This window comes from Peromyscus maniculatus, chromosome 7 (genome assembly GCF_049852395.1).
Source record: "Peromyscus maniculatus bairdii isolate BWxNUB_F1_BW_parent chromosome 7, HU_Pman_BW_mat_3.1, whole genome shotgun sequence".
Lineage (NCBI taxonomy): Eukaryota > Metazoa > Chordata > Mammalia > Rodentia > Cricetidae > Peromyscus > Peromyscus maniculatus.
Window position 1 is genome coordinate 63042341 of NC_134858.1, and position 19310 is coordinate 63061650.

The following is a 19310-nucleotide window of genomic DNA, read 5'->3' on the forward strand; positions in this document are numbered from 1 at the left end:
GGTGAGGTAGTACACGATTTTAATCCTAGTGCTTGGGAGGCAAAGGTGGGGGGGGGGATCTCGGAGTTCCAGGACAACCAGGCAAAACAGAGACCCCCTGTCTGGGGGTGAAGGAGCACACACACAATGAAACAATGCCCAGAAAGGGTTGGGGAATAAATGGGTGGAGGAAGATGTCTGCCTGTAATCCCAGCTTGTGGCGGGTGGAGGCAGGAGAATCAAGAGTTCCTTCCATACCATTCTCATCCCATAACAAGATTAAAGACAGCATGGGCTATTTGAAATAAAAAGAAAATAAAATGCGCTGGAGAAGATGGTTCAGCGGTCAAGAGCACTGGCTGCTCTTCCAGAGGACCCAGGTTCAATTTCCAGCAACCACGTGGCAGCGCATACCTGTCTGACAAACTCCCATAGACACACATACAAGCAAAACACCAATGTACATAAAGGAAATCTTAAAAACAACAACGGAAAGTCAGTGTTTATGAAAAAGAAAAACATGCTGAGGAAATACTTCAAATTAAAGGGAACTAAAAAGAGAAATGACGAAGAGCCAGGCACCATGGCAGATACTTATAACTCCTCTACTCTGGGGCTGAGGCAGGAGGATGGCTGTGAATTTGTGGCCAGCCAAGGCTGCATAATAGAACTTTGTCTCAAAAAAAAAAAAAAAAAAGTGAAATAAAATAAGTACTGGATGTAATGGTGCACACCTTTAATCCCAGAACTCGGGAGACAGAAGTAGGAAGATCTCTGTGAGTTCGAGGCCAGCCTAGTCTATATAGTGAGTTCTAGGACAGCCAGGGCTACAGAGTGAGACCCCATCTCAAAAGAAAGAAATAACAAAACTTTCTTTTATATTATACTGACTTTAAGTCTGCTGTGGTTATCACTGTATGTTCCAAAAAGAGAATAGGTTGACTTATTTATTTAAAATATCTATCTATCCATCCATCTATTTTGGGTTTTTTTTGTTGTTGTTTTTGTGAGACAGGGTTTCTCTGTGTAGTCCTGGCTGTCCAGAACTCACTTGGTAGTGCAGGCTGGCCTTGAACTCACAGAGATCCGCCTGCCTCTGCCTTCTGAGTGCTGGGATTAAAGGCGTGTGCCGCCGCCGCCGCTGCCGCCACCACCACCCAGCTTAGATTGACTTTATAAGAAAGTACATATTTAAATGTTTAAAAGCACGCTAACTACCTCTCCAGAACTGAGTTCGGAAGGCTGGTATTGCCACTGACCACCTGCCACAAGCCCCTGTTCTCCGGGGGCTGGCCTCAGTGCTAGCTCCCATACCAACACATAGGCTTGGGGCAGAGAAGTTCCATAAAATGAGATTTATTGCCAAATTTCAAGAAAGACGGTTCATAAGCAGAAGACGCTGGATGCCTCCTTCCATGGTGACAGGGAGGCAGTCCTGTGCGGTCCCCATCCCCAACCCCCCGCTCCAGCATGAGAACCAACGGCATTTGGTCGTTAAGATGGCAGCCCCAAGACTACCTGCCCAACTAGTCACTTGAAAGCACAGACTGGGGCTCTAATTCCTGGAAGCAGGGGACTTGGCAGAAGTCCAGCTGCCCTTGCTGCTGCGGAGGATGATTGTTCCCAGGGGAAGATGGCAGGGGATCAGGACTGGACACCTGAGGACGTTCTTGCTCTTGTACGGGGGAAACAGAGGGAAAGGCAGGCTGGCCTAGGAGCCCAAGGAGTGTGGTCTGCAGCTGACAGTGTGTGTGTGGTGGGGGGGCTCACAAGCCAGACACTGCTGTTCGCTCTGCCACTGTCTACTCCCCACGGCAAGAAAGTGACAGGACAGGGGTGAAGGCACCAACCTGCAGGGCTGGCAGGCCTCGGTGGGCACATCTGGCGGGCCGGGAGCAGGGTGAGTGGAGAGGCCACTGGCTGCTGGGACCCTCCTTTCTCTTCCAGTAAACAAAAGTGCACATGCAGACTCCTCAGGGCAGAGCCTATGTGAGGGCCCCCTCCCCCAGTGCCCCCAGCCCAGGCTCCAGCCTCAGTCCTGCTGACCGCTGCAGTGGGTTGGAGTCTGCAGAGCAGCCCCCCCCCCCTCAGCCAGAGGCAATGGGGGAGGGAGGGTGAAGGGGGGTGGAGAAGACGCTCCTCTCATTAGGAAGCTGAGGGGCTGCCCACCAGGGGCCTGATAGGTGGGTTTAGTCACAGACTCCAGCATGTGAAGGGAAGGGGGTGGGGTGTCAGCGGTCCAATCATAGAGACCCAGATAAATCCCATCTGGGAGGCACAGAAGGCGGGGTGGGGCAGAGGCCTCCAAAGGTTGATTAATGATAATTACATACAGGTTTTTCGGATGGTAACACAGGCCACTCTCGGGTTTTCATCTTCAGGAATGTGCAAAGATGGACAGAAGCTGGCCTGGGAGCAGAGTCTGCTCCAGGAGGCCGGAGATCCTCTTCTCCCCTGAAAGCCTGATCATCTAATCACAGCTCTCCAAAGAGGAAAGGACGCTCCAGAGAAGATCTGCAGTTTGTAGGAAGGGAAACGCCACAGAGCAAATGGCTCCTTCACCCAGACGCTTTACCCATCTTTCGGCTCTAGCTAGGGGCCAGATTTCCCTCAGCTGACGGATGAATGACCCTACAGCCTGGCCCCAAGGCCCCTATAGCTACCCATACCAAGTGGGCGTGGCTGGCTGGAAACTGCCTGCTGACCAGGAGATGGGAGCCCCAGGCAGCTCAGCTGTGCTCTCCACAGAAGTCAGGAATGTAAACTATTGGGGGTGAGAACAGAGATGACACCATCCCGGAAACTCCGAGCACAGTGCCAAAGCCCTGGCGCAGTTTGCGACAATCCCACAGACCACAGGAGTATGTGCCCCATCCCAAGCCCAGAGACCTGGAAGAGGCCAGAACAGGGAGCCAGACAGGTAGCCCTAGGTGAGACCTGGCACCACTCGCCAGGGTAGGGTAGAAAGGACATCAGGAGCTTCAAGTCCTGGCCAAACTTGATGTCCCCAATGGTGCGTCTACAGCCTGAGCTGTAGCTCATTTCTTAGTAAGGCTGGGCAGTGACTCGGGGGTAGGTGAGTTTGTGCCTCGGGCTTGGCACCTAGGGTGCACTTCTCCTGTAGAGGGTCACCAGCTCCTTCCGTTTCTGCACCAGCCCAGGCGTTTCTTGGTTCAGCTCTCCCAAACCCCTCATCTCCTGCAGGACCTGGGTGGCCTGCCTCAGCTGCTCCACAGCCTGGCTGAGCAACGACTCCGCACACACGGGCTGTGCCTCGCTGCCCAGCACCTGGTTCAACAACTGCTCGGTCTGTTTCGAGGCCACCTTCACTTCCAGCTGGGCCCGGTACAACTTTTCCTTGGGCAGCTGTGGATGCTGAGGTCCGTCTCTGAGTAGGTCCCCGAGGGACGAGGAGCGAGGATGAAACTGTGACGGCAAGTCCCAGGAGGGTCGTGCTGGGGACGCTGCTGCATCCTCTGGGGCAGTTCCAGGGGTGCCCGTGGCCTCGGATGGCGTGGCAGACTCGGGATTGTCATCCATGCCATTCACAGAGACCTGTGTTGGGCCTGGGGCAGTGGTCTCGGGGGCCTCGGAACTCTGGGGTGGACCAGAAGCATCCACCCCACTTATGCAGGCCTTCATCTTCTCCGACAGGATCTTGGGAGGGGGTGTAGGGGGCTTTTTGGTCTCCCTGGTGGCAGCCTCTGGAGTCTCTGAAGAGGGCACCTTGGGCGGCTGTGCACTCTCAAGAGCAGAAGGCTCCTCTGGGCTGGGGTTCTCCCAGCTCACCTTCAGTTTCTCAGACAATGTGCTGTTGGGGAGCCTCTTAAAGCCACTGTCCTCCTCGGCTGGAGTCTCTGCACGGTCTCGACTCTCAGGATTGGCCTCGGGGCTGGCGGAGACGGGAGTCGGGGCTCTCTCTCCAGCAGGAGTCTCCGCGGTGTTGTCAGCAGCGCTGGAAGGCTCTGGTCCTGGGGAAGGCTTGACTGGAGGCAGGAGAGCCCGAGGTGGCTCGTGGGGCTCGGTTTCACTGGCTTCCTCGACAGGAGCAAACACTGGTGGTCCACTGTCCGGGACATCAAGGTCCAGGCGCGAAAGCCCATCAGAAGCTGCACTGGCTACCTGGTGTGAGGACGGTATCCAGGTGTCACCTTGGATGGCCACTGGGTCAAATACAGGTTCCCCACATTGCCTACTTCACCTACTTCTGCTTGCCTAGAGACCTCTATCCGGTCTTTCAGCCCTTGACTTGGCCTGATTCTGGGACCTTCCTCACAGTATGGGAACCTACCAGGGAGCTTCAGAGGTCAGGAAGCAGGGCTGAGCCGGAAGCCCCTTCCAAGGTCCCGCAAATGGTATGGGGGTGGGTGGAGTCCAGGCTGGGACTCTCACACCCTTTTACGTTCACCACATGGTCTGGCCAACACTTGGAACCACTACTGAGGCAAGCCTCTTCCTAGATTCTCAGTCTCTTCTCCAGGGCTGGATTTCAACCTACCCCACCCCCTCCCCTTGGCTAGTCCTTCTTCAGTTTCTCTCTGTGACTCCTCTCTCTCAGCTGACAGATAAGAACAGGCTATCTCACAGCAAGAACAAACCTTCCAAGGACCCTGTGTCCTTCCTGACTACGGTCCCTCTTCGGGGGGGTGGGGGCCCTGCAGCTCTGGACCCTATGGCTAAACCGATTCCTTTGCTTTGAGAACAGGCTGCACGTGTGACCACTTACTTTCTCCCCAGGTCCTCCCTGGCTGTTGTGGCTGCCAGGTCCTGTATTGATGACCCCAAATCCTAAGCCCAAGTCACCCACGTCCACTTGCTTCGGCTAGCATTTCTTGATGATCTCTGTCCTGGCCACCGGCCCTCTCCTTTTAAAAGGCCTTCTCTTCTGGGGCAGCCATCGCTGGCGGCCCTTAAATGTCTTATTTGCTGAGGATGTTTTTCCTGGCCTTTAAAGCCTCTCCCCGTCAGTTCTTCAGTCTTTTAGAGGGTACTCCTTATCGACTCCCCTTCTCCCCAACTGCCTGTACCTGGGCCTGGGACATCTTTTGCTTCCCACTGTGTATTATCAGCCCCTTCTCTTCCTCTTCAAGCCCTGACAGAGCCCGGAATCTCTCTCCCTTCATCTCTCCTCCTTTCAACCCAAATCCTCCCTACGAAGGATCTCAAACTGATCTCTGGAACATTTCTTCAATCCTATCCCCAACTCCTGCATCCTAGGCCTCTGTAATTCCTCCCCCTTCATTCCCAGCCTAATCCCCGAGCCAACTGAGGCCCCCGGCACACCCTACATTGTCAGGCCTGGTGCCTCAGCTCATACCGATTCCTCCAACCAGAGTCCCTCACTCCTGCCCATCAGCTAAGCTGGTACTGTTGGATTTTAAGCTGTTGTATCTTCAAACACAACCCCTCCTGCCCCAGTCTCTGGGAGTCATTCTACTCCTGGCACTGGTCACAGCCAATAGGAGCAGGCCAACTTTCCTGCCGGAAGCCGATCGGTCACAGGTACCAGCTCCCCCAGCCTGTTTCCTCTGTCCCAGGCCACTGTGTGAACCCCGACTGCAAAAGGGCCCAGACATCTCTGTTGTCCTCCCTAAACACACACCACTTAGCGAGCCCCAACTCCAGGATAGCCCCGAGCGTTGATCGCCTTGATCGCCACCCTAAGGACCTGGAATCTCAGGCTCAGCTGACCTCCCCTTACTGAAGCCAAGGGAAGACCTTACCTCCTTTAGGTGGATTCTTGTTGGCGGCCGGCGCCGCTGGCCCCCACGTACCCGGTTCCGTGTCACATGCTCGAGGGCACAGGTCTTGTCTACTTTCACCTGGGAAGGTGTGAGAAGCAGGTGAGTCCCTGCCAGGTCTTGGGAAGGAAGATAGGAAAACACTCACTGCGCAGACTCAGAGTCGGGGCCTGCACGGGACAGCCTCACTGGGCAGGGCCAGCCCCTCCCCATGTGTCTCCCCACTGTGCGCCTCTGCTTCGCGCTGTGTGTCTGCCTTGTCACGGTGTTTGCTCTGCTGAGTGGGAAGCATTCTCATTCTCAGCAGTTAGCCTCTCCAGCTCAGTCCAGTACAGAAGGGGGATGCCAGATCATGACCCTCTGGTGTCTAGCATGCATTAAAGACTTACCCTGACCTCTATTACTCTTCTAACCCATGCTCAGCCCGGGAAAGGGCAGGGCCCCTATGGCTGGACCTGACTGGGTGAGGTAGCCTCTCTTCTCTGAGTCAGGAAAAGGTGGGCATGTAACATGGGAGGACTGGACTCTGGATGCCAGAACTGCCTGTTCCTGTGAGGGAGCAGGACTCCTACTCCACTGAGGAACAGACGGAACCTGCCAGAACTGCCAGTGACCTGTGAGGCCATGGCTTCTGTGGCCACTTTATCATCCATGATGTGGCCCGCCATCCCTTCTCCCATATAGGAACATTTTTCCATATAGTGACAAGGCTGAGCATGATACGGTGACATGGGTGAACACATAAGACTCACAGGCTGGGACAGGGCAAGGAGGCTTCTCTCAAGTCTCATCTTCTGCCATCCAAGTTGTTTTCAAAATACATTTTAGCCCAAACAGCTAAGGACTCATGATATCAAAGACAGATCCTTCCTAGGAGATCCTGGCCTCACGGGACATCTTGACCCCAAGCTTGACTTTTTTTTTCCCCCTGAGACAGGGTTTCTCTGTGTAGCCCTGGCTGTTCTGCAACTCGTTCTGTAGACCAGGCTGGCCTCGAACTCACAGAGATCTGCCACCACCACCTGGCACAAGCCTGATCTTTTAAACCATCATAACCATAGCCACCACTACAGCACAGGGGCCTCAGGAATGGAAGGTCATTGCAGACCAACAGGGGAACCCTGCCCGGCTGAGGCTTGTAGGCCAACTGAAGAAGGAGCTCATGGGCTGCGCAGTGGTGTCGTACACCTTTAGTTCCAGCACTCAGGAGGCAGAGGCAGGCAGACCTCTGAGTCGAAGGCCAGGCTGGTCTATAGAGCAAGTTCCAGGACAGCCAGGGCTACACAGAGAAACCCTGTCTCAAAAAAAAGGGGGGGGGGAGGTGCTCATGGGCTCTAAGCTCACCCCCAGTCCTCGGGCTTGGGGCTGCCACTGTTTACTCACTGAGGTAGGGTTGGACGGACATACAGACAGTTCAGCCAGTTAAATTCTACCCACTACCTACATTCTTTTCTTCCCCCTTCGATACGGGTGATTGAGCCCAAGACCCTGTGCAGATGCCCACAATTATGCTCCCAGCCCACGTGCTTTTTAATGTAAAACAAATGACTTCAGGGCTGGCTCAGCTGTGAGAGCACTTGTCAAGCATACAGGACGTCCTGGTTTAATCTCCAGTACTTCATAAAGCCAGGCTTGGTGGCACACCTGTAATCCTAGCATTTGGGAGGTGGAGGCAGGAGAATCGGAAGTTCAAGGTCATCCTTGGCTACATAGTGAGTTCAAAACCAGAATGCACAAGCTGACATTCTGTCTCAAAGGGGAAAAAAAAAAAAACTACCTAATTTACTCATGCCTTGATTTCACTGATCAAAACTGGACACTACCACTCACTTTGGAGGGCTTTTGGGAGACTAAATGAAGTCTGCCCCAGTGTGTGTAACAATGACAGAACTGGGGGTAGTCTGGAGTGAGGTGGGCACAGTCTTCTCCTAAACCGATACGTCAGAGAACAAAGAACCATGCACAGGACCATACCCCCATACCTCATCAAAAGCCTTGTTCTTTCCGCGGTTGATCCCTTCATTGAGGGCTTTGATCCAGGATTCCTTTTCTTCCCCACTGGGGGCCTGGAATTTGATGTCACTGACCTGTGAGAGACAGGTGGGGAGGATGGCAGATATTTTTAGGGCTCACATTTGGGGTCTTTAGGAAGCATCCCAACCCAGATTCCAAAGTGAAGCCTAAATGGCCCAGAGCAGTTCTGACATTGGCTTTAAGTGGGGGGAGGGGTCCCCTCCAGTCGGCAGCTTCCAGAGGCTTGGAGGGAATCAGCCTCGTCCTGTAGAAAGGGTTCTGATACGGCCCTGCTTCATAGGGCTCTGTCTCTGGATAAGATACATAAATAAAATCATGCTACGTGAAGTAAGTACAAGCCAGAGACGGAGTGCCTCCCGCTATGAGGTACCTAGAAAACCCAAAACTCGAGACAGAAAATAGAGCGGTGACCGGGAGGGACTGGAAGAAGAGAGAATGGGAGCCAGTGTTTAATGGATGTGGTTGCAGTTCCCTGAGTTTTCAAAGCGTTCTGAAGGAGGATGGTGGTGATGGCGCCACCGTAAGTGTGAAGTGAGTGCGTCTGAACTGTTCGCTCAAAAGTTAAGGAAATTTTGGTCAGGAATAATAGTGCATGCCGTCAATCCCAACACTCAAGAGGTACAGGCAGATCCCTATGTGTTTGAAACCATTCTGGTCTACACAGAGTTCCAGACCAGCCAGGGACAGGGGCTACATAGTGAGACCATGTCTAAAAAAGTAAAACAAAACAAAAAACTCTGTTTCATCATAGTTCTTATTTTTCTTTCATATGTATATGTATATGGCGTGTGTGCTGCATGCTCACATATGTTTTGGAGCATGAATGTGTCTGCATGCTGACATGTGTTAAGTGTGATCGTGTGTGTGTGTGTGTGTGTGTGTGTGTGTGTGTGTGTGTGTGTGTGTGTGTAGGTTCAAGGTTATGACAGGCCCAAGATCGAGTGTCTTCCTCGATCTTGTCTTCCTTTAGCGTTGAGAAGACAGAAGACTCTCTGTCTTCTGTACGGGCTGCAGGGTCTCTTGTGGAACCCGGAGCTCCCAGTTGGGCTGATCTGGCTAGCCTGCTTACTTTAGGGATGCTGCGTCTCTGCCTGCTGCGCACTGGGTTACAGTGGTTTTTACAGGCGGACTGGGGATCTGAACTCTGGCATACAGGTTAGCGTGGTCAGCACTTTGACACTGAGCCATCTTCCCTGCAAGAGAACTGTTTCAAAAAGATGGATCTAGAGCTGGGGGTCCAGCTCAGCTATGGGTGGAGTGTTTAAACAGGAAGCACCAAGCCCAGGCTGGCTTCGATCCCCAGCACCACACAAACCAGCTGTGGCTGTGCACGCCTGCGATCCCAGCCATTGGGAGGGAGAGGCAGAGGCAGATTTAGAGGTTCAAGGCCAGCTTGTACACCTGAGATCGTCTCAAGGAAAAAATACCAAAGGACCTAAATCTGCAGCTGGCCAGAATGGGTGCACACAGCACCCCAGCCTTCACCTGGGCAGTCTTACTTTTCCAATCCATACAATGGGATAACACAGTTTACCACAAAGCAACACTAAAGGAATTAAACATCATCAAAACTAAGGCCTGGCACATAGTAGGTGTTCAGTCAAGTAGTGAGTGAATGAGACAATACATGAATGAACCGGCCCTGGGTTCCTTCCCTCACCCCGTTTCTGGGCGGCTGCCCTACTCTCTGACCTCAAGATGCCCTAGTTCTCTGTTGCTGTGGCCAGCTTGCCCATCCCCCGCCCTGGTATTAGATAGCACCTCCTGCCCCTCTGCCAGTCAGTTATGTAACACCACAGCACAGTGCGCTTGGCCCGGCCCCCTCAGCATCCTCATTATATAACTTCCTCCTGGCAGTACCACCTCCTCCTCACACAGGACCCTAGGTCCCCCTCCACGCCAGCCACAGCCAAATGCTCATTTGCATGACCAGGCTAAATTAGATCCTGGCAGCCGATCTGCAGTTAAGTCAGAAACCCTAGGGCACCTTGGCAACCTCCTCTCAGCCCAGCCTTCAGGGCTGCAGGGTCTCAGGGAGAGACCACACGGCATACCCCGCGGGGCTCCAACGGCCACCCGATCCCGGGATGTGCTAGGGGTCTAGGCATCCCTTCTGACCCCGGCTGCTGCACCTGTTAGGGGTGCAGAGTCTGTGGGGCTCCCTCCCTGGAACAGACAGGCGTCTCAGAGTTGAGGAACGCACAACGGACGTCAGTAGCTGCAGGAGTGGAACAGGGAATAGTCAGGTGCCGAGTAACTGGTCTCAGAGGGCGGAGAACAGAACTATTAGGAGTCAGTTGCCCCTTTCCCCACTGGCCCAGGCCACCAGCCACAGACTGCAGAGTGGGTATTAGCTCCCTAGGAGAGAGATGGCCTCAGGGGAAACCTATCGTGCCGGCCAATGGGGCTCACAGGGACGAGAGAACACAGTGTCATGGAGCTCTAAAGTACCGTGTAACCCTGACTCAGTGAGCTCCGCATACCACAGGGTTGACTGTCATAGGGACAATCGGAATGGACACCAAGGAGCTCCGCCTGGTGTGCTCAGGCCACAAGCCCTCTGAAGAAGCTCTAAGAACAGACTGTAGCAGGAGAATAATCCATGCTAATAAGAATGGCTGCAGAACAGGCAGCCAAGGCCTGGGGAAGGGGGAAGGGCAGAGTGGCAGATAGGAAAAGGGGGGGGGGGGGAAGAGGAGGCCGGAAAGAGGAAAGGGCCAAGCTGGCCTCAACCAGCAGGGCAGCAGGGCCCAGCAGTGGCCACCCTGCTTCCTGGCAGCCGCTGTCTGTGACCTCATGGACAGGGGCGTGGGGATGAAGCGGCTGGGGAGTGGGGCACACAAGACACTGGAGCCTTTGTTTATTTGATTAGGGAGGAAAAAAGGCAGCCTCAGGACCAGACAGCCAGGGTCACGTGACCTCCTGGCCAGCTAGAGGCCACAAGGAAGTTGGGGAACACCCAGGGCGATGGGAAAAGCAGGCACAGCAGGAGGACGTGCAGGGCCTCTGGGGAGGCCCACTCTAGTGTGGAATGATGAGGGTCAAGGGCCCTGGAGCGGGAGCCTGCTTGTATCTTCGTCTCCACAGCCGGCCGGCCGGCACCACTGGCTCCTGCCCATCTCCCAAACTTTCCTGTTCCCCATCCCCCAGAACCAACTCAACTCTTGGAAGGGTAAGGGGCAGGAGGAAGGCTGTTACCACAGAAGCCCGAGAGGCTGCTGTACAGACAGGCTTCTCTGAAGGGGTCCCTAGTCCTACTGCTGGGAGACACCCTTCCACCCCACTAACCCTCCCACCCCCACCTCTGCATCCCACCAGCCGGCAAAGTAGGTGACATGGGCAAAGGATAAAGAGGCAACGTCTCCTGTCACCCCACATCCACAGAAGACGCGCGCGCACACCATGACCTCAGGGCTAAGTGGTATTCGCACATAGGGAAGTGCACATTTGCGAGCAGAGGAAGGTGCCGCTGACCTTTGTGAACTATGGACTTGGCACCTCTCAAACACAGACGCCTACTCGCACCTGCTCAGAAGGGCAGCAGGTCTATAGGCCAAGAAAAGGCTTACAGGGCCTGAAAGACCATTCTCTTGTCCTCAAGCACCCTAAGCCACGGCTTATCAAATGAACTTGGGCCCTGGCCTTGACCCTCAGGACACCATAAACCTGCTCCTGTCTTGGTGATACATTCTTGGGCAGAACAGACTAATGAGGAAAGCACTGTGATGTCTTCCAGGGTCAGGGACCACAGAAGACTAGGATCCTAACTTATAAAGTGGGAGAGAAACCGGATGGTTCTAGTTGGCCCCGACTAGACCTGTTCCCCTCACCCAGCTTCTGAGATGAGGCCTTGCTTTGGCAGGCTCCTCGGGATGTGGAGAGGTTAGGGTGAGGTGTGGCAGCAGCTGGCCAGAAGCACCGTGCACTTTGGCTGGCTTCAGATCTGATCTTCCTCCTGACATCCATGAACCTGTACATGTGTCAACAATACCCAGCAGACTTCCCTCCAGGGAAAAGTGGTAGACGGGGTGAGGAGATGCTCAGTGGTGAAGAGCACCAGCTGTTCTTGCAGAGGACCCGGGTTCGATTCCCAGTACCCACCTGGTAGCTCACAACCATCTGTAACTCCAGTTCCAGGAGAGCTGACAACCTGGCACCAGGCATGCGCGTGGTGTACAGGTTTACATGCAGGCAAACACTGACACTCACGAATGAAAAACAAACCCTAAAATAAATGTGAATGGTACGAACAGCAAACTTCACCTGTAGTACCTAAAGAAGAGAGTCTCAGGCCAAAAAGCAAACCACTAAAAGAGGAAAAGCCAGGGCTACGGGCCTCCTAGCTCTGGGTCCAGGAGAAGCCTGGAGGGGAGGATGGAGAGGAAGCCATATTCTTGCCTCTGCTCCTGACTCTGTTGGGGCACTGAAGGACTGGTCAGGATAGAGGACTTCTCCCTAGCTGCCCTCTCTCAGCCTGTGCCTCCTATGTCCAGAATTCAGGGTCTGCCTTCCAGTGCATGCTTCCAATTACAGCCTGCAACGGTCGTCTCAGGGCTGAGAAAGGGAGAATTTCCAGCAGACCACATCACCCATCAACCAGGGGATGCTGCTAGATTTAAGCCTCGGCCCACCTAATAGGGAACCTGCAGACTGCCCGGAGGGGCCCAGTCTGCCTTCTTCTCCACACTAATCTTCCCAGGCAGATCCTGGCCTGGGAGGGAGGCAGCCTTCAGGATCGCCCTTACCTTGTTCCCGGGGGATCTCAGCAGGATAAAGCGGTGCTTCCGCTTGAAGACGGCACGAAGGTCCTGGCACTTCTCATAGCTTCCGAGTTCCACGGTCTCTACACATTTCTGCTCATCCTGGGGAGAGAGAGAGCCGAAAGAAGTGGCCGGGTGAGTCAGATCCTCCATTAGCCTCAGTCGCTGAATACACATGCCTGACTCTGGTTCTACTCGGCAAGAACATCGTATCACCAAGATGTGGTATTCAGACCCTAGCAAGGAAACAGTGCCAGCGTGTGCTGGCGGCAGGTGTCCACAGCGTTCACCACGATGATAAGAAGTGGGTGAGATACACGGTTTGGGGTGGGTTTGTGCCTAAGGGTTGGGTCCAGTGGGCCTAACCAGAGGCAAATGTAGGGGAAGCTAGGGAGGCTTAGAAAAGGATGCCTGGGGGTCTGTGCAGGCACAGTGGCAGAGGATGCCTGGGGGTCTGTGCAGGCACAGTGGCCGGGCAGAGAGCTGTAGAAGAGGAAGCCTAGAAGAATCCAGGTTGACCTGAAACATGCTAAGAGCTTCCCATGAAGAGCATGAACCAGACAGACGTGGGCTCACACACCCTGCCTTCAGCCCCGTGATCCGGAGTCGTCCAGCTCCCTCACTTGACATCTCCCCATCCCGACAGCTAGCTAGGCAGAGGAGCCCCTCACCCCAGGCTGAAGGCCGCACACAGCAGAGAGAAGAGCGTTAAGGACATATCCGCCCCCCCCTCCCCCCCTCCCCCCCGCCCCACCCGACTACCACTCCAGCTTCATCACTGTGTAGGCCAGTGGCCAAGCAATGCCTGGTCTCCACCACTGGCTAGTTGTCCTGTGACAGTCACCGCCAAGACCAAAACCTTCCATCCTTCAGGGCAGCTCCTTAAGCAGTGAGGTAAATAACAACAACAACAACAAAGCTTCAAGAACTCCCTGAAAATGACCAGATTCAGTAGGCCCCTTCCCTGCCACGGTAAGCAGAGCCCAGCTGCAAGGACTCAGACAAGCTGAGCTGCAAAGAAAGGCTACCTGGAAGAGGTTTAGACCAACTGAGGCGCCTGAGGAGGACACTCTCCGACCTGTTACTCGGCCTGCTGTGCAGTGGGTTCCAAGTTCCCAGCTTTTGTGAGCTGTCACCCATGCTGGGTGGCCTTTGGTGATGCAGCTGTCTGTGAGTGTCATTTCTGCTTCTGTAAGAAACCTCTCACCCGTGTTCCGTAAGTCACCCCAAGAAAACTCACTGGTTCTCCAAGCTGGACTTCGGTGGTGTCCGTACTCTGGTCTGTTGTGGGTTCCCTGTCTGGGGTGGGTAGATGAGTGTGTTTTGTCTCCCCAGGAAGATTTTTGTCACACAATACCAGGCTGCCCTCTAAACTTCCTGCCTGCCAGCCCCAACACTAGAAAGGTTTGGGGCATAGGATACCTCTCGGGCAAGCTGCCTAGAATAAGCTCTCCCTTAATAGTGGTCCACTGGTTCCTCTTCTGGAGGTGACCCAGTTCGTACAACTTCCTGGGAAGCAGAAGCAGGCCGTGTGTGTGTGTGTGTGTGTGTGTGTGTGTGTGTGTGTGTGTGTGTGTGTCACCCCGGACAGCCGGGAGTTTGCTATGTAGATCAGGCTGGCCTCAAACTCACAGAAATCCACCTGTCTCTGCCTCCTAAGCAATGGAAATTGAAAGTGTACACCGCACACATGAGACAGGGTTTCTCTGTATAAACCTGACTGTCCTGGACATCCATTTGTAGATCAGGCTGGCCTCGAACTCACAGAGATCTGCCTGCCTTTGCCTCCCGAGTACTGAAGTTAAAGACTTGCGCCACCACTGCCCGGCTTGATCGATGCTTCTTAATTGGCTGCTCTGTGCCAGTGGCCCTCCAGTGTAGGATCTAGTGCTCTCATGCCTCTGAGGTCCCCGTCATTTACCGCCAGGGCCACACAAACATCTACACAAGCGCCATCCAGTGCATTAATGCCACTTGATAAGTTGCTAGAAATGCAACTTTGTGGGCACCTTCTGACCCAATCATAAACTTCGGGAGCATGGGCCTGAAAATGTGAACTGTTTGTTTTGTTTTTCAAGACAGGGTTTCTCTGTGCAGCCCTGGCTATCCTGGAACTCACTCTGTAGACCAGGCTGGCTCTGCTTCCCACGTGCTAGGGACAACGTGAATTTTAACTATCACTCCAGGTGACCCTGGTGTAAGTAAACCCCTGAGAACCATAGGCCAGACGTATTCAATCTTAGCAGCCTTGAGGCTTTTAATAACATCTAAACCTGCTAGAGACACCACTGTGGCTGCAGGACAGGGAAATCAGGGAACTGAGCAGTAGGTTGCCTCCCAGCTGGCTAGCTTCCATAGCACTGGAAGGTGTTAGACTGCTGGGAGAAAACAGTCATCAGTGGTCTTTTCCAGCTAAAAGCCTGCAAATACAAGTCAATCTGCCAGGCAAGATGTGCTCACTGATGCAATAATGTCACAGCTGTTACGGGTATAACCAACTTCTTTCTGAGGCCTGCTCCACAGAACAGAATTCTTATCTGCTCTTATTAAACCTGTCATGGTCTGGAGAGATGGCTCAGAGGTTAAGAACAACTGTTGCTCTTGCAGAGAACCTGGGTTCATTTCCCACATCCTCATGGTGTTTCATAACCATTCATAATTCCAGTTCTAGGGGAAGATCTGATGACTTTTCTTCTGACCTCCATAGACACTAGGCATAAATGTGATGCACATATATACATGTAGGCAAAACATTCAAGCACATAAAATAATATTTTTTTGGAGACTGGGTTTCTCTGTGTAGCCCTGGCTGTACTGAAACTCCCTCTGTAGATCAGGCTGGCCTGGAACTCAGGGATCTGCCTGCCTCTGTCTCCTGAGTGCTAGGGCTTAAGGTGTGTACCACCACTGCCTTGAAAGATGAATCTTAAAACAACAATAACAAAAAATAAAATAAAATAAAAAACACCTGGTCAAAGACCATGTTGGGGAAGTCCAAGCTGGGAACTTGGACTTCCCCAACATGAAATTGTTTTCTTAAATGCACACGTTGTCAAACTGCCTTTTACATATATGTCTATAATGCACAGATTAGTGTTGCTCTCAGCCTTGGTCAGAGAATTTCTGTTTACAGTGGCGAACATTAATGCAGAGAATCAGAACTGATCAGAGTGTTGAGAATAACTGCTGAGTGTTCAACTCTAAACAGGACATCTACATCAATCCCTTAAGGATCAGAGAACATCACGGAAGTGTGGGCGGAAAGAATGTAAGAGCCAGTGGATGGGAAGGAGAGCTGTGAAACTGCCTCCTGGACATGATACACTGTTGCAACCATGAATTCCCAGCAGCGGTGGCTACCTGCACACCATTCTCACAAGACTAGGCCCATCAACATTCTGTCATGGATGGGGAGGGGATCATGAGGCCCCACCCAACCCCGAGGAGCTAGGGCAGTCAATGATTGCTGAGAAAGAAGTCATATTCCTGGTGGTGTAATCACTGTTAACATACCCTTGCTTAAGTACATAATCCCCTACTTATGGCCATGTAAGCAACCCTAGTTAAAGGTAGTGGGGCGCAAACATACGTACGTATGTAGGTACATACACATACATACACACACATACACACACAAAACATACTAGGTATGGTGGCACACACCTTTAATCCCATCACTTGAGAGAGGCAGAGACAGGAGGATCTCTGAGTTTGAGGCCAGCCTGGTCTACACACTGATTTCCAAGCCAGCTAGTGCTATACACTGAGATCTTGAATTATAACAAAACCAAAAAACACTCCAACCAAATATGGAACTAAATGAGGGACTTGTTAGGAAGAAAGAGTTCAACAGGAGTTGGAGGGAGATACACAGATAACTGGGGGAGGGGGAGGTATGATCACAGTAAAATAATGTGTGGGGATGTGTATATAGATATAGATAGCTATAGATAGCTATATATATAATCAAATATATAAAAATTAAAAAGAAAAACAGAGAGCCAGCAAGATGGCTGAGTAGGTGTAATGGGTGGTTTTGTGTGTGAATTTGACACAAGCTAGAGTCAGAGAGGAAGGAGCCTCAGCTGAGGAAACGCCTCCTTGAGATTCAGCAGTACAGCATTTTCTCATTTAGTGATCACGGGGGGAGGGCCCAGCCCATGATGGGTGGTGCCATCCCTGGGCTGCTGGTCCTGGGTTCTATAAGAAGGTGGGCTGAGCAAGCCATGGGAAGCAAGGCAATAAGCAGCTCCCCTCCATGGCCTCTGCATCCAGGATCCTGCCCTGTTTGAGTTCCTGTCCTGACTTCCTTCCATCGTGAACAGCAATACTGAAGTGTAAGCCTAATAAATCCTTTCCTCCCCAACTTGCTTTTTGGTCATGGTGTTTCATCACAGCAATAGAAACCCTAAGTAAGACAGTAGGCAAATATTCTTACTGCCAAATTTGATAGCCTGAGTTCAATCCCCAGAAGCCACATGGCGGAGGGAGAGAGGAACTCCCTCAAGTTGTCCTCTGATTGCCACAGTAACAGTATGGCCCATGTCCCTCCACCCCACAAGTAAGTAAATAAACAAATAAGGCAAAAGGACTTTTATAAGAGCCCCCCCACACCCAGGTAACATCTCATATCAACGTTAGGGGTGAGGCTCAGACCTCAGTACTTTTCAAGGCAGATGGCTATATGGATAAGGTAGCTAACCACTGACCTGTTTTCTCTTCAGCCTTTCAAGGGGAAAAAGACTGGATGGCCAGGGCGCCTGATCTCTCTGTCCAGGTTCCATCAGGTGCCATTTCCATCTTTTTCTTCCACACATCTCTTTTTAACCACTGATCCTCCATCCTGTCCAGGTTCTTCCATGAAGCATGTGACCAGAAAAATGCTTCTATTCTGGGATGCCACCCTGCCATGGTCCTCCAGACTTCCGTGCTCTTGTGTCTTACCCACTACTGGGGAGGGGGCGTTGCAAACATCTGTAAAGCGCCCGCCAAGTACCACGCCAGATGCCAGGAACACTGAGCCTTGACGAGAGGAGCATGGTTCTCCCGTGTTCTGTCCACATGAAGCAGTTCTCCGAGGAGGAATACAGGGCCTGCAGCTGTAGCTCAGGGGCTAGAGCCCTTGCCTCGAATACACAAAGCCCTGGGTTCCCCCTCACCATCACACAAACCAGGCATAATGGCTTAATGGCTGACAACCTGAGGGGGTCCCTTCTCTCCTTCTACACGTGGGTCCCGGGGATCGAATTTAGATCATCAAGCTTGGCAGTTGTCATAGTGTATCATGTGATAAACACAGGAGGAAAGGGTTTATTTCATCTTACAACTTGGAGTCCATCATTCAGGGAAGTCATCCTAGGGCAGGAACAGGAACCTGGGTGTAGGAGCTGATGGAAGCCGCTGCTTCCTGGCTAGCTCCCCACGGCTTGTGCAGCCTGCTTTTCCACAGCCCCCAGGACCACCAGCCCAGGGGTGGCACCACCTTGTGTGGGGTGGGCACTCCCACATCAATAATCAAGCAAGAAAAAGAACCCACAGGCTTGCCCATAGGCTAGTGTGGTGGTGGGATTTTCTCAACGAAGATTCCCTCTTCCAAAATGACTCCGGCCTCTGTCAAGTTGACATAACAACTAGCCAACCCAGCGGCATGCGCACGCGCGCACGCGCACACACACACACACACACACACACACACACACACACACACACACACACACCCCGGGCGGTGGTGGCGCACGCCTTTAATCCCAGCACTTGGGAGGCAGAGGCAGGCGGATCTCTGTGAGTTCGAGGCCAGCCTGGGCTACAAAGTGAGATCCAGGAAAGGTGCAAAGCTAAACAGAGAAACCCTGATTCAAAAAACCAATAATAATAATAATAATAATAATAATACATACATACATACATACATACATACATTCTTTGTGCATAGCCCTTACGGGGTTGGGGATTTAGCTCAGTGGTCGAGCACTTGCCTAGCAAGCACAAGGCCCTGGGTTCGATCCTCAGCTCCAAAAAAACAAAAAAACAAAAACAAACACACGGGGGTGGGGTGGGGGGTGGGTGGGTGGGTAATCCGTTTGCCAGAATGGTGCCCAGCCTAGAGTAAGACCTCCAAAGTCTTCCTGGGCACCCAGGAGAAGCGCCAGCAGCACCACCACACCCACGCCTCCCCAGGCCTCCCCAGTGGACAACTTCTGACCCAAATGTCCCCTCTTCTTAAGGAAAAAATTCAGTTGTCTTCACCACCCAGCTCCCCAACGCTGCCTGGCTTGGGCCAACTCCTCTACACCCGAAGTGCTGAATCATCCAGGACCTTCTGCAGTTCAGAGGAAAGGATAAAGCAGGAGGCACTGGGCGGGGGCAACAGTTTTGGAACTGATGCCTCTGACAGCAGAGAAACAGCCAAGAGCCGTCCACACTCGCCTGGTTCCTTACATCAGAAAGAGGAATTGAACTAATAAGCATTTCTCAATTCCTTCTCCCGAGCCAAGCTCCATCCCTGGGTGCTAAGTTCTTGGAATTACATGTGAGTTTTTAATAGTGATTCTTTTTTTTTTTTAAAGTGTGATTTGGATTTTTCACATTTAGGGAATGTGAAACCCTCCCTGCTTCCCAGCTGTGGCCAGATGTGGAGAGGCAGTCTAGGGCAAGTATGGCAGTGCCTGATGGGCTGACAGCTGAGAGCCTATCATTCAACTCCTGCAGCAGCTGGCACTGGAAAAAACATATCAGCCCTCCTCCCCCTTTTCTTTTTCTAATAAAAATATCCCTAGTCTGCCACTTTCCCAGCTGT

The 19310-nt window shown here is 52.6% G+C and overlaps 1 protein-coding gene across 1 annotated transcript in view; it reads right to left on the reverse strand.

The window, feature by feature from the left end:
- Window positions 1-1319: 1319 nt before the first annotated feature.
- Plekho2 (pleckstrin homology domain containing O2) overlaps window positions 1320-19310 on the reverse strand; it is a 26471-nt gene continuing 8480 nt past the window's right edge. Inside the window, exons 3-6 of the mRNA XM_006979327.4 lie at window positions 12500-12616; window positions 7703-7807; window positions 5703-5801; window positions 1320-4101 (exon numbers count right to left, since the gene is read on the reverse strand). Coding sequence (XP_006979389.1) covers window positions 3082-4101; window positions 5703-5801; window positions 7703-7807; window positions 12500-12616 — 1341 coding nt within the window. The 3' untranslated portion in view covers window positions 1320-3081. The remainder of the gene's footprint in view (window positions 4102-5702; window positions 5802-7702; window positions 7808-12499; window positions 12617-19310) is intronic.